At 42.3% G+C, this 12,816-nt stretch overlaps 1 protein-coding gene across 2 annotated transcripts in view; it reads left to right on the forward strand.

Annotated features, from left to right (window-relative positions):
• LRP8 (LDL receptor related protein 8) overlaps positions 1 to 12,816 on the forward strand; it is a 171,936-nt gene that overhangs the window by 103,800 nt on the left and 55,320 nt on the right. For both annotated transcript variants that reach the window (XM_074545774.1, XM_074545775.1), the window contains exon 3: positions 2,275 to 2,397. In XM_074545774.1, the coding sequence (XP_074401875.1) occupies positions 2,275 to 2,397 (123 nt within the window). The remainder of the gene's footprint in view (positions 1 to 2,274; positions 2,398 to 12,816) is intronic.

Here is a 12,816-nt window from a genome sequence, read left to right on the forward strand (position 1 = left end):
ACAGCAGAAGTAAAAATAAGAATTGTAGAAAAGATTTGAGCTTCCCCTCTCTTAATCCTGTTCCTTGAAGAGATTAGACAATTTAAATTCAAACAAAAACCAAACGCTTTTCTATCCTGCTGATTTTTGTCATGGGACTGTTGGACCTTCAGGAGGGCATGGGGACACGGTGACACTTCTGGACTTGGCCACTGCTGCTGGGTGGTTGTGGCCAGCTTCATTCTGGTGAAGGGAGGGAGCACATTTTAAAAATTGAGTTTCTAATGTCTCCAGTATTACACTGGTCTCTCCTTTCTGGACGGAGCTGTGCTGGTTTCATTTCTAGATGCCACAACCTTCCCCTAAGAGCAGATATAACATTTTACCCAGTGAGCTTCCCAGCCAGCAGGAGAGTGCTCTCACTTCAGCTGTGCATGGGTATCCTATCAGTGTCAGCATTTCTGGCCATTAAATACACCAGATTCATTACAACTTGCCTCAAATACCCCAGCAGTGATGTGCAATAGCCAGTTTCACAAGCTTTGGATTTCTGAAAGGAGTTATTCAGGAGAAAGTCTTTTCCCTCTGATAACAGATGTACAATGTCTGTGGATGAGCCTATCCTTAGTATGACTGGTGTCTTGTAAAACTCCTGGTTTTTATGGAAATGGTTTTTCTGTCCTATATTAGTCCATAATATGTTTCTGAATGGCTGAAGAGAAAATTGAAAGTTGTCCATTTTCCCCTCCCTCATTCTCCAGAAGCTGGTTCATTTAGCAGCAGAAGGGGAGTAAATGTATGTTCTCTTTGAAAAGTGCATCCTGAGAGATTGCACAGCTGCTTGGTGGTGCTTTGCAGTGTTTTCCTGCTGGGTGCCTGCTCAGGGAAGCTGCATGTTTTGTGTGTTAGAAAATGAGTGCTTTATTTCAGCCATGGAAGTCTCTCCAGCATCTCACACAGAAATGCTCCATGTTTCCTGTGTGGGCACGAGAGTGATATTTAACATGACTCCCTTCCTGACAGCAGCTCATGTAGGAAAACAAGAAAGGAAAGTAAAAGATCAAACCCCAGAGGCTTATTTGTTGTGTTTAATGCTTTGAAAATGTTTGCTGGAGGAAGTATTGATGTAGCAATGTGTGTGCACATGACTTGTAAGAGAGAATGGCTTGGCAAGCCCAGGTCTCACTGTGATGTGAGGGCAGCTAAGATATGGAATGAGTTGCCCAGGGAGGTTGTGCTGGCTCCATCTTGGGTTTTTTTTCCTACCAGCCTGGATAAAACACAGAACAGCCTGGTCTGACCTCAGAGCTGAGCCTGTCTTGAGCAGGAGGTTGGACGTGGTGACCTCCTGAGGTCCTTCATTACCTGAATTTTCCTGTGATCCTATTAGGTTGTGAGCAGCTTTGCAGGGGGAAGAGACAAATCTCCCTGCAGCGCTTCCTGTGCCATTGATGGCTACCAAAGGTAGATCCCAGTTAGCCAGAGAGCATTTCACTTCAGTGTGCTGACACTGAGCCCCAGCCCTGGCTCAGGACTCAGCAGAAAAGGCACTGAAGTCACCATGCCAAAGCAGTGAGTGAGAGGTGCCACACCAACACCGAGGCCTCAGCCTGAAGGGACCCAGTTTAAGTGGAATTTTCTCTTTCTGCCGCAGTGGGAAGGTGCTGACTGGAATTGCAGAGCTCATGGTGCTGCACCACTGGCACAGAGGAATAGACCAATTAATTGCTTGAGTTCATGTCTTGCATCTTTTTCAAGCCCTAGATTAATGCAAGCAAAGCAAAGAGCGTGGAGTGGTTGACATTTAATGAAATGAATGTTAGTGTTTGAAGGAGTGCTTTGTGATCATCTGCTGTGGTGACAGATGTACTAACAAGCCATGAATAGATGGCTCAGATAGAAACATTATTATTTAGATTATAGCACTCGAAAGGTGATACTTGTTTGTCTTGCCTGTCTGTAAATCATGCAGCATGCTTTCAGTTCCATGAAGGCAGAAGCTTTTTATAGTAAAACCCTTAGAAAATTTTCTTGAAAGGGAACATCCCTGTTTTTTGAATGGCTGGAAAAAGACATGAAGGGGGAATCCTCATCAAATAATGGAGGGGTAAGCATTCTAGTGAGAAGAAACACCCATCTATGAGATATGTGGGACTGTCATGAAGAAGCAATGTTGAATGTGAAATCAACCCTCTTAGCACAGGGCAATCCTTATCATCCTTGGTGGGGTTGGGTGCAGTGGAGATGTCCTGCACTGTTTGTATTCATGCCAAGTACTTTCTTCTTTTCTTGCAGCAAAGAAAACTTGTGCTGAGTCAGATTTCACTTGTGACAATGGGCACTGCATCCCAGCCAGGTGGAAATGTGATGGGGAGGAAGAGTGTCCCGACGGGTCGGATGAATCAGAGGCAGCATGCAGTGAGTAGCTCACAGTGGTGTTTCCAGACATGTTCTGCCATCACAGCACAAATAAACTAAGCTGTTATTCCCAGCACTTGCAGGATGATCTGTCAGTTTATGCTTGTGCTAGAACAGAATTTACAGACACAAAAGATTCAGGTCATTCAAATCACACAGTTTACAAACTTTCAAATGTACCTGTTTTCCAGACTGTGGTACAGGCAGTGCTGTCTAGTCTGGATTTCTGTCTGCAAGGGAATTGTAAACATCTTGAGCTGTTTGTCAGGCTCATGATCAGCAGCAGTGGAGAAGTGTCACACTCACCTGGGATCAGGCTTTTTGGAAACTCAGATTTGGTGTTTTGCATGGTAACATATTGGGATTTATCATCACTGCAGACAGCACTTCTGTTATTTTGCAATGTAACTGCATTGCTCAATCTTCATTTTTTATTTTTCCTCTGAGAAAAAATGAAAAATGCAGCAGATGAAAGATGAGGAATGTAAAATAACTAAAGCTAAGAGTATGTGTTACTGCAGGTAACACCCTTTAAAAACCCAGTAAGTAAAAAAATATTCTTGATTTTCATGTAGTGCATTTTATAATGGCCTTTTGAGGAGGCCCATTTGTGCTCCGTTGTTCTAGAGCTGTGAAGAGTTGTCTCATATTGAGTTGAAGGGAATCCCAGGGATATTTTAATGAAAATACTAATATGTAGACTAATATTTTTGTTCTTACTTATATCTGCAGATCTGTTCTTGCCAGAGCAAGAAACTAGTACAGGCCATTCTATTGAATTTCCAGTCATGTACTTCACAAATATTCCCATGAGTCAGAAGCAGTGTTGGAGGAAGTATTTTATCAGATCTTGCCAGAATGGGGTACATAGAGGACTTCAAAATCAACCATACTTTTATTTTTAATCCTAGTACCAGTCCCACTTTCTCCCTAATTAAGGGAGATGAATGCACTTCTCTTGCATAAAATGAATTGAATCATTTTTGCAGCCGCATACAGGCTACAGAAAAAATTACCTCAATAAGTACATTAACATATTTATGTACTGTATTGCTTGGTCTTTCACCCTGCATCCTCCTTAGTTAAAAGCTGCCTCATTAATGCTACTTCCACTACCTGATTGTCTGGAGGGGGGCTGAATAACTAAGCAGCTTCATTTGCTGCAGTCTCTGCCTGCAAATCTCGTGTCAGAGGCCACAGCACAAGCTGTGGATAGGCCAGGCAGCACTGAGATCCCTGATGGTTTCTGTTAATCATCTTCCATCCCTTTTCTACCCATTTCACCTTTCATTTTCCCCCCACTTATTTCATCCTCTGGGGAAATCAGCCTTAAATCCTAAGTATCACAAAAGAAACTTGACCTGAGCCTCAGATTGTTACCATACGGGACTGCTGTCCTCAGAGAAAAGGAATTTGTTCAGATTTTTTTGGATTTTTAAAATATTTTTTTCCTCCTACTTGAAACTTTCTAAGAGACCCAAGTCTGTGTTTCTCTGGTGGTTCTTCAGTTCAGAAAAATAGATAACCCATGAAACATCTTCCTGCAACACAGGAAGAAGTTTGTTCTTGTTCTATTAAAGAATGTTGGTATTTCCTTGTCATTTGGCCCATTACTGTAAAAAGCCTGACTCTTCATCTCTGTAAATGTTATTTAAGATGAGGCTGTAGTGACAGAAAATGTAGTGACAGGCAGAATGTATAGATGGACATTCCTGTATGATACTTCTCTCCAGTCCCATTTTCTTTCTCCCTGATGGAATCAAGGCTGGACTTTGTTTCTGTGTCAAGGGGTGACTGCAGGGCCTGTGATTGTCTCATTTTCCTGCTTAGAAATGCAGCACAGCCCTGTGGAGGGGCCTGCCCTGCAGAGCTTCCCTAGGGAAGGGGCAGGTTGGGAAAGAAGAGATTTCTCACCTCTGTTGAGATCAAACTGCTTTATAAAATCAATGGCTCTCAGACAGGCCCATAATTGCCATCACCTCTGCCAGGATCTGGGGTTATTCCTCAGTTAATGCAGCACTGGGACATTGTCCACAGTCCAGTCAATCCAGGGAGTTTAAGAGAATTAATAATGCTGACTGTTGCATTTTCGGAGTACTTCCAGCTTAGAATGTGGTGAAAACAAGGCTGTTCCTCCCAGCACCTAGCCACCTGCTAAATGGCTTTTTATTTTCTGAATGCTTTTGTGGTGTGTTTTTAAATACAGTTTGTGCTCTCTAATTGGTAGTTAGAGTTGTTGTTTCTTATGCGTGGTTGAAGGTAAGTTTCTGGGGTTTGGTTTGGTTTTTGGAGGGCTTTTTTTGGTTTTGTTTTTTTTTTTTACAGAACCAACATTGTACTTTGGTTTTTCTGTTTCCCCAATCACTGAAGTTCTCAGCTTTGTACCTAACTATGCTCTGTAGGGACATTAGCCATTCCCAGGTGCTCAGGACAGCATGACCTGTGTCCTGTTGGATGGGTGAGATGGCATCACAGCTGGCCTGATTTCTGCTGGACCTGTGATGTCTGCACTTTTCTGCTGTTCATGCAATTATTACTGAATGTGTCTGGGAGTGGTGGCTACAAGGGCATCTCATGAGTTCCATTGAATCCTCAGCCCTGTTGTGGGTTCTGGTTCTAGGTGAAGGTTGATTAGTTTGATTGATTTCTGAGGAGATGGTTACCCAGGCTATTGTTTTGAAATGGCTCATTGTAAATAAGAAGCTGGTTATATTTCTTCATTTTTCTGCAAGACAGGTCACTGGCAGAAGATTTTTGGTAGCTCACATGTACTCCACATTAGAGAGCCCACCATATGCAGAGCCCTGGCCCTGTTTTTCATTACTGCCACCAAAAGCAGCCCAGCATGGCTTGGTGATGCCCTGGGGCTGTGGTGCAGCCACTGCTGATATTCACAGGCTCTGCTTATGAGGATGGAAAGATTCCTCACCTTTTCCTTACCCAGCTTCTTGGAGCTGAGAGAGGGGGAAGGGGAGTCATTTTTCTGACTGAGCTACCAGAGACCTCCAGCAAAATGAATGTTATCCACTTAATGATGTTCCAGCACAGGTACTGAATCATTCTGGTTTTTATACAAGCAGGAAATCTTAAATTTCCCTCTGAAGAATTTAGGTTATTTAATCAGTGACTTAGGCAAAAGAAAATTAAAATCTCAAGAGAAAAATAAAAACAAATGCTAACAGTCAGTAACAGTGATGGGAACACAAAGGGATAAAGCAAGTGAAAATCTGAGCTGGCAAACTCTTGCCTTAGGACATTGTATATATAATGAGATCGAGGAATGCAGAGAGCATAAACTCACCACTTATTTCTTTTTCAGATATGTGACATTCTCCTGGTTAAGAGCAGAAATTATTGTACAGAAAGGTACAGGGTGTTAGAGTGTAGGATGTTAAGAGGAAGTAAAAGAGACTGAGAAACCTAATTCATACTGCATTTAATAGGGGAATGATTTAATAGGGCAGGTTTAATAAGCAGCAGTTCTGCAAATAGATTTTAAAATGGAAGAGGAATATAAAATCAAACCCTGAATGCTGGTTTGAAATACAGCACCAGTTCAGGCACTTCTTTCGTATTTTGAAGTACATGTCATGAGTGCTTCAGGAAGATGTATCCAAACTTGACAGTTATATTTTTAATGGGTATTTTCCATGGTCCCAGGCACTCTGTGTGCTGCTGCTGTGTGTGCTGATCTCTCAGTGCTGGTCAGTTCTGCCCTCATTTCCTATTAAGTTGCTCAAATATAAAATGCTCTTGTTGGTAGCATTGATGGTGTCGTTCACCCCCAAATGCACAATCCTCTCCCAGCTCTCTGCTCAGCCCAAAGGATATTATGTCTCTATTATTCTTCTTTGATGCAGATCTCCTGCATGACTGAGTGGGTTTGGTGACATTACTGTGCTTTTGTGGAAAAGGACTTAATAAACTGTTCCCTGCCCTTGGAGAATTTTTCCTGGAGAAGGGTGGAGTGTTCCTTTCAGGGCATCACGTACACTGGGCCATTGAATTCAAGTAGCAAAAGAAAAAACTAGGCCAAATCAGCCAGGCACAGCCAGATACCCAGTTTTGGGACCTGGGGCAGTAAAGAAACCTTTTTTTTTTCCTTTTATTTTTAAATTTTTTTTTCTTTTTTCCCCAAGGTTAAGAGCAGATCTGTTGGTATAAATGTGATAAGATGCTGGGGCATTGCAAATGCAGTGGAACATGTAAATTAAAGACTGTTCTGTTGGAATAATCTGTTAGGGATCACTTAGGGAATTGAATACGGTGATGCTAATGCCAGATGTACAGGTGTGCATTTTAACAACACTCCAACTGCACCAACTGGCCCCAGCCAGCATGAAATACAGCCCTGTCCCCCTGGCACTGCCCCTGCTGGGCCTCTGGGAGCACTGCTGAATGGCAGCAGCTGAGGACCCCATCTGTAAAGCAGATATAGGACAAGGGGCTGGATGTGGAAACACTTCTAGAGCCACAGGACCTCCCAGAGACAAGGCACAAAAATGGCAGTCTCATTTTCCAGGTGCCCAGACTGCTTTGTAGAGCTAGTGATGAAAGTTTTGATTTGTCAATGAGATCAAATTTATTAAGACAAAGTAAAATGAAAACTGCCATGATCATCTCTCCATGAAGTCGTGGAATAATTTGGACCTTTGGCAGTCATCTAGTCCAATTCTTTGCTCAGACTGGACCCCTGTCCTCATGTCTGACCATCCCTATTAATGGAAAAAATCCCTTTGCCAGACTTTCCTTTGCTGCAGCATGTGTCTGTCACCTCCCATCCTGTCACTGTGCCCCTCCAAGAACAGTCTGGCTCCATCCTCACTGTTCCCTCCCACTCTGGAGTTGAAGGCAGCAGTGACATCTTCCTTTAACCTTCTCTTCTCTTGGCCAAACAAGTGCTGGTGCCCCAACCTCTCCATGTTTGTGGTCTCTCATTTCAGATTACTTTGTCAGATAATTGGCAATGATGCAATTCTGCAATCAAGGATACAGGTTTTGCCTTGTTCATTCACCCCTGTCAGGGCTTTATCACATCTAAAATATAACTTGGACAATAATTCATTTCTCTGGTTTTAAGATGCCACTTAGCTCCCAGGTTTACTTTGCAGAGGGTTCCAGACTCCTGAGAGCTCCTTTTCCATGGGAGTGTTTACCAGTAGAGATGGACAAGACTTTTTGAGCTCTGTCAGCAGACCTGTAGTTCTCTGGTCATGGTGGCTTACACTCCCTGTTATTCTAAATGTAGGTGATTCTTCAAATTCTCACAAAAGGACCTTGCTTGAACCCTCCCATGTCAGCCCAGTGCTTCCCAAGTGCCTCTGGATCCACTGCCCCTGCCTGGGCTGCCTCCAGGTGTGTCCTGATGAGCAGCCCTGAGCCGACCTCAATATCCCAGAGGATCCTCAGGGACCAACAAGAGAAGTCTGTGACAGAATAAGGAACCAAATCCAGCTCTTCTGGCATCCTGTTCCTTTTCTTGGAGCGTGAAATTACTCTTTTTACATCAAAGGAAATTCAGCAAACTCAAAGCTGAGCAGTTTATCTCCAGTAGTGGGATAACTTTGTCTGTGGCTTGTGGGCAGTGAATTACATCTCCTTTTTGATGATGATTACATGGCTTTGGTGATCTCAGCATTTTACTTACCTAAAGATGTAAATGAATTTAGGATTTGTAATGATTGTGCTGCAATTCTACCAGTGCTGAAAAGTTTTAAGTAATACCTACACAAAATGTGGTTTTCCTTTATGGGAATGCATTTTGAGCTTGTCTCAGCAGTGACCTTTGCAGAGGGCTGAGCAAGTTCTGTAGGAAAACTAACTGAAAAAGCCTACTGGGTCTGGTCTGGTGTTTGTCATGTTCTGTTCTTTAGCAGTGTTATCTTGTGAGGGAGTCACTTTTTTCTGTAGCATTGTCTGCTTGGACATTTGCAGTGTTTCCATCCCCAAGATCAATCTGGAGATTTCTCTTGTTGTTGACAGCTACAAAGTTTAAATACCAGCATTTAAACATTCTCCCTATTGGTCTAATGGGTTCATGCAGTTTATAGACAAGAGTGGTCATAAAAGAGTTGGATGCTGCCTTTTTATGGCTACAATTAATCTTGCAGTTATTTCAATAGGAGAGAATAGCAGGGAAATTAAAGCTGAGTGTATGAAGCTCTTGTACGTGTAATTATTTAACAGGCTATAAATATTGAACTACTAAAAACATAAAAGTTTTTCAGAAATCTCAAGTAGCTTTTCATTGCTTGGTGCTTTTGTCTTTTCCATTCTCTTGCTTACCTGCTTTCTGAAATTCAGATTACCTGATTTTTATATTTATCCTTTTGTTTGTTTATTGAGGGAAGGATGCAGGAATCACAGTTGTTTAACTGTTATGGCTGATGTGAAAAGGAAATAATTTCTGGGAAAAAGGCAAAACATAATTTGCAGACTAAAATGTTTTAACTGAATGAAGTAGTATTGCAGTACAAGAGCACAGACAGCCCTTTTCACATCAGCCCTTTTTTAAATGGGTGAATGATGGTGTGAGGAAATGATGGTGTGAGGAAAATAAGCAAATATCAAATTGCTTTATCTTAACATTACTGACATTAAAATAGCTTCTGCATTTTAGTGTCATAATGAACTTTATATTGAAACTGTGTTTCCTTGTTCTATCACCTTTTATTTGATGGGTATTTTTCCTCTCTTTCTCCATTCCTGCAGTTGTAGGATCCTGTTTTCATTCCCTCCCACTGAAAGCTTTTGCAGTTTTAATAAGGGTCTCATGACACTCCATCCTGCTTCCTTCAGGATTAGGATCACGATTTAGACTGGTTTAATATGCAGTCTCTGCATGCTTTGGTAGGTAATTCCTGTAATTTCAGCCTTGCACTGGAGATTTTTAATGCCTGCAATGCTTCCAGTGAGATTCTGCTCTGGGCTGAGGGTCAGAGCCAGCACTGCCTGCACGTGTGAGAGTGGTGTGGATCCTCCCTGTGCCTTTGTGGGATGCACTGAGAGCCAGAATCTGGGCTTGGCTTTAGCATTAGCTCCAGCCTCCTTTCTAGGGACACTGTGTTCATGACTGTATTTGAAGTGACACATTTCAGCTGACCCTTTTTGTCTTGTATTTTAACCCACTACAACACATTACAAATCCTGTTCATTACAATGCAGAGAACCGAGTGCTTTGTTAGAGCACACATTAGGCTCATGCCAGATCTTGCACCCTTTTTCTGGCCTGCTCTCATCATCTTCCCTGTCACTGGAGCTCTCGAAGTTGTATGAGGCTGTGATTCTCTGTTCTGGCAGTGGTTGCAAACATAACCACACTTCTCTTTTTTTCCTGTACAGGGATTAACATGTGTGACATGTTTGACAATCAATTTCATTTCTAGCCATTGTGTGTGCAGTGATACATGTGTGTTGAGAAATGCACACAGACACACAGAGAAAAGAACTATTGGTCATTCTAGTATTTCACCAGGTATCTCAGCCCCATGGGGAGTGGGACTGAGAAATAGCAATTACCATACTGAATTCCACTGGAATTTGCATTGCTGCTTCCCAATTCCTGCCTCTAGACATGTTGCAAGTATCAACCTTGGAGCTAAGTTGTGAGAACCAGCAGGGATGTTTGTAATGAAGTCAAGGTGTAGGTGGTTAGGAAAAGTCTTTTCTTCCCAGCCACAGGTCTACACATCAGTGTTCTTGTGCAACAGCCCGAACACATTCAATTAAAATTGCCATCTAAGCTGCCTGTTCCATCCTCTAAAGAGGAAAACAGGTGGGGGTTTCTTTGTATGTATATAAAAGATGTAATGCTCACTCTGAGATAAGAAACACAATTATTTAATAGCACCAGAGCCTTTTCAGACTTTCTTTCACACATAAAAGAATGAGGACATACTAGAATTTATTAAATCTATGCTTATCTACTGAATCCTTTTTTTTTTTTTCCCTGAGTTCTTCTTGTCCTCTTGGCTCCTTTGCCTTTTAGCAGCATTTCACTTGTCAATACCTTTAAAACCTCAGTAGAGTTGTCACTTTAGCATGGAAAAACCAGCATCTCTCCTTGGTATGAGCCAATGTCCTCACTGTAGCCATGCAGGTGCTGCCAGGAACGGTCTCCCTGCAGCTGCTGGAGCTGGGCTGGGACACTGCACTCAGGTTTTCCTTTGTGGCATGAAGTTCTGGGAAGCCCTGAATGCTGTTTGTTTTATTCAGTCCTTTGACAGAACAGAGAGGAGATACTGTCCTGGAAGATATGAGACGAAATACCAATGCTGCACCATCCTCAGGCAAGCTTTTCATTTTAATTTTAAAAGTACAAACTTCAGGAAACAGGAAAAAGTGTTTTACAATGAATTCTGCCAGTGTCCTGGAGACCTGTATAATTTTTCTTTCTATGATTTTATCACTCATCTTGGCAGGTTTCATTATGTTTGCTCATCGAGGGACCTTTTGTGCCTTTATTTTCCCTCGTGACAAATGAGCACTTTTGCATCCATAATCTCTTTTACAAATAGGTCTCCTCTCAATGCTGCTCAACTCCTTTATCCTTTGTACAGTTTTGTCCCCCTAGCGTTCCGTGGGGCTTTTTCCTCCCTGTTTTCATTGGAGTTGGAATAATCTCAGTGAACAAGAGAAAGTGAGCCTGGGAGGAAGGAGAGAAGGAGCAGCTGCTGACACCTTGTTTTAATGATATTTCAGCTTTTCAGGGGAGGAACTGAAAAGTGTTTCTGCTTTTCAGTTACCTGTAACTTCCACTATTTGGAAGTTGCACTTAGAAACAGCATCTTAAGCAAGTTGCTTCCGCTGAAAATGACTGGGAAGAAATCAAGATAAAAAACCATTGGTAAGGTTTTCTAATCTCTTAGATTTCCCAGAGTACACCAAGCTTTTGTATAGTGTATGTAAAATGAAAAAACCCACCCTGTAATAGTAGATTTAATTAAATGAATCTGTGAGGAAAAATTAAAGTGGGCTTTGGAAGAGGTAATTCAAATACTCCAACTATTTTATCTCTAGTCAGATACAATGTTTTGGTTTTTACAAAGAAAAGCACGTCCACGCTTCTTCTAGACGGGCTTTTGATTATTTTAATCAATGGTTTCTTTCCAGCTTGCACAATATGTTTACTTCTAAGAAACAGCAATGCTGTGGAAGATCACAATAGAACTATCTATGTTTTTTCTCATAATTAAAGTTCTATTCTGTTTCCATAATTACCTGATGAGAAACCTGGAAAAATGGTTCCTGATTCATTATATTCAAGCCAGACAGTGAACTAAACAGCTCTTAAGGGATTAAAGAAACATTGTCACCCTTGAAATCACAATTTTATGTTCCTTTTTGCACATAACTACTCTACTACCAGCCCATTCTAAATTGTTCTTCTGTCCGATAACCAACAAGCACTTAAACCACCAACTTAAATCACAATTTGTAATTTCAGCACCAAGAGGTGCTTCAGAAAAGGGATCCTGTAATAGCAGTGCCAGTTTCCTTTGTAATTAAGTAATTGTGTGTGCAGTGTAATTAAGCAATTGAGTTTGCAGCAGGGCATTGCTGAAGCCAGTGGGGTTCTGCCCAGGCTGTGCAGGTGCCTTCTGGCACAGAGCTCATGGCTGTGCTGGGGTTACAGGGGCTGGCAGAGGATTTGGTGTCAGAACAGACTGGAGAGAAGCAACAAGAGCAAGGAAACTGAGGAATAGCAGGAGGATTAAAGTAGGGTCAGAGGGTCCCTCATCTGGCTTGAGTGTTACCCTTCATATACAGAGATAATTGTATTAATTATAATTCATTAATGATAGTTACTGCACATTGGGCAAAAGCAGCCTCTGAAGGTGGGTTTGAAGAAGAAGAGCATGCCCAGGAAATGTGGGAGGATGCCCTGTGCAGAGGGCAGGGTGAGCAGCAGTGCAGGTAGGAGGCTGAGGGGAAGGGCTGGGAGAGCAGGAGTCTGTGCCAGTGGTGGAGCACACCTGGTTCTGTGCTGTCCCCTGTGCTGAGCAGTGATGGGAAATGAAGATTTTGGTGTGTGGCTCTCAGGGGACTTGCAGGACATCCTGCCATAAAGTCCTGGAGCTGCAGGCCTGGCAGTCAAGAGCCAGGTCTGGCTTTGTTCTGGCTCTGCTGCTGCCTTGTGGTGGGGCCGTGGGTGACTGAAGTTAAAAGCATCACCATCTGCAAAAGAACTGGAGTCATTTTGTCAAGGCTGCTGCTGTGTCATCAGAACTGGGTGATTGGAGTGTATTCCTGATTATATTCCTCTCTGATAGGCACCAGCTCGTAATAAGGCTACAAATTGTGATTGGATTTTTCCATTGGGTTAAAAGCTTTTAACTGTGGTACTCTTGTTGGTCTAATTTCTTGCCAGATGTTTTTGTTAACTGAGTAAAAGTTGAGCACATGGGACATTTTAAGTTG

Source organism: Zonotrichia albicollis, chromosome 8, assembly GCF_047830755.1.
Source record: "Zonotrichia albicollis isolate bZonAlb1 chromosome 8, bZonAlb1.hap1, whole genome shotgun sequence".
Taxonomy (NCBI): Eukaryota; Metazoa; Chordata; class Aves; order Passeriformes; family Passerellidae; genus Zonotrichia; species Zonotrichia albicollis.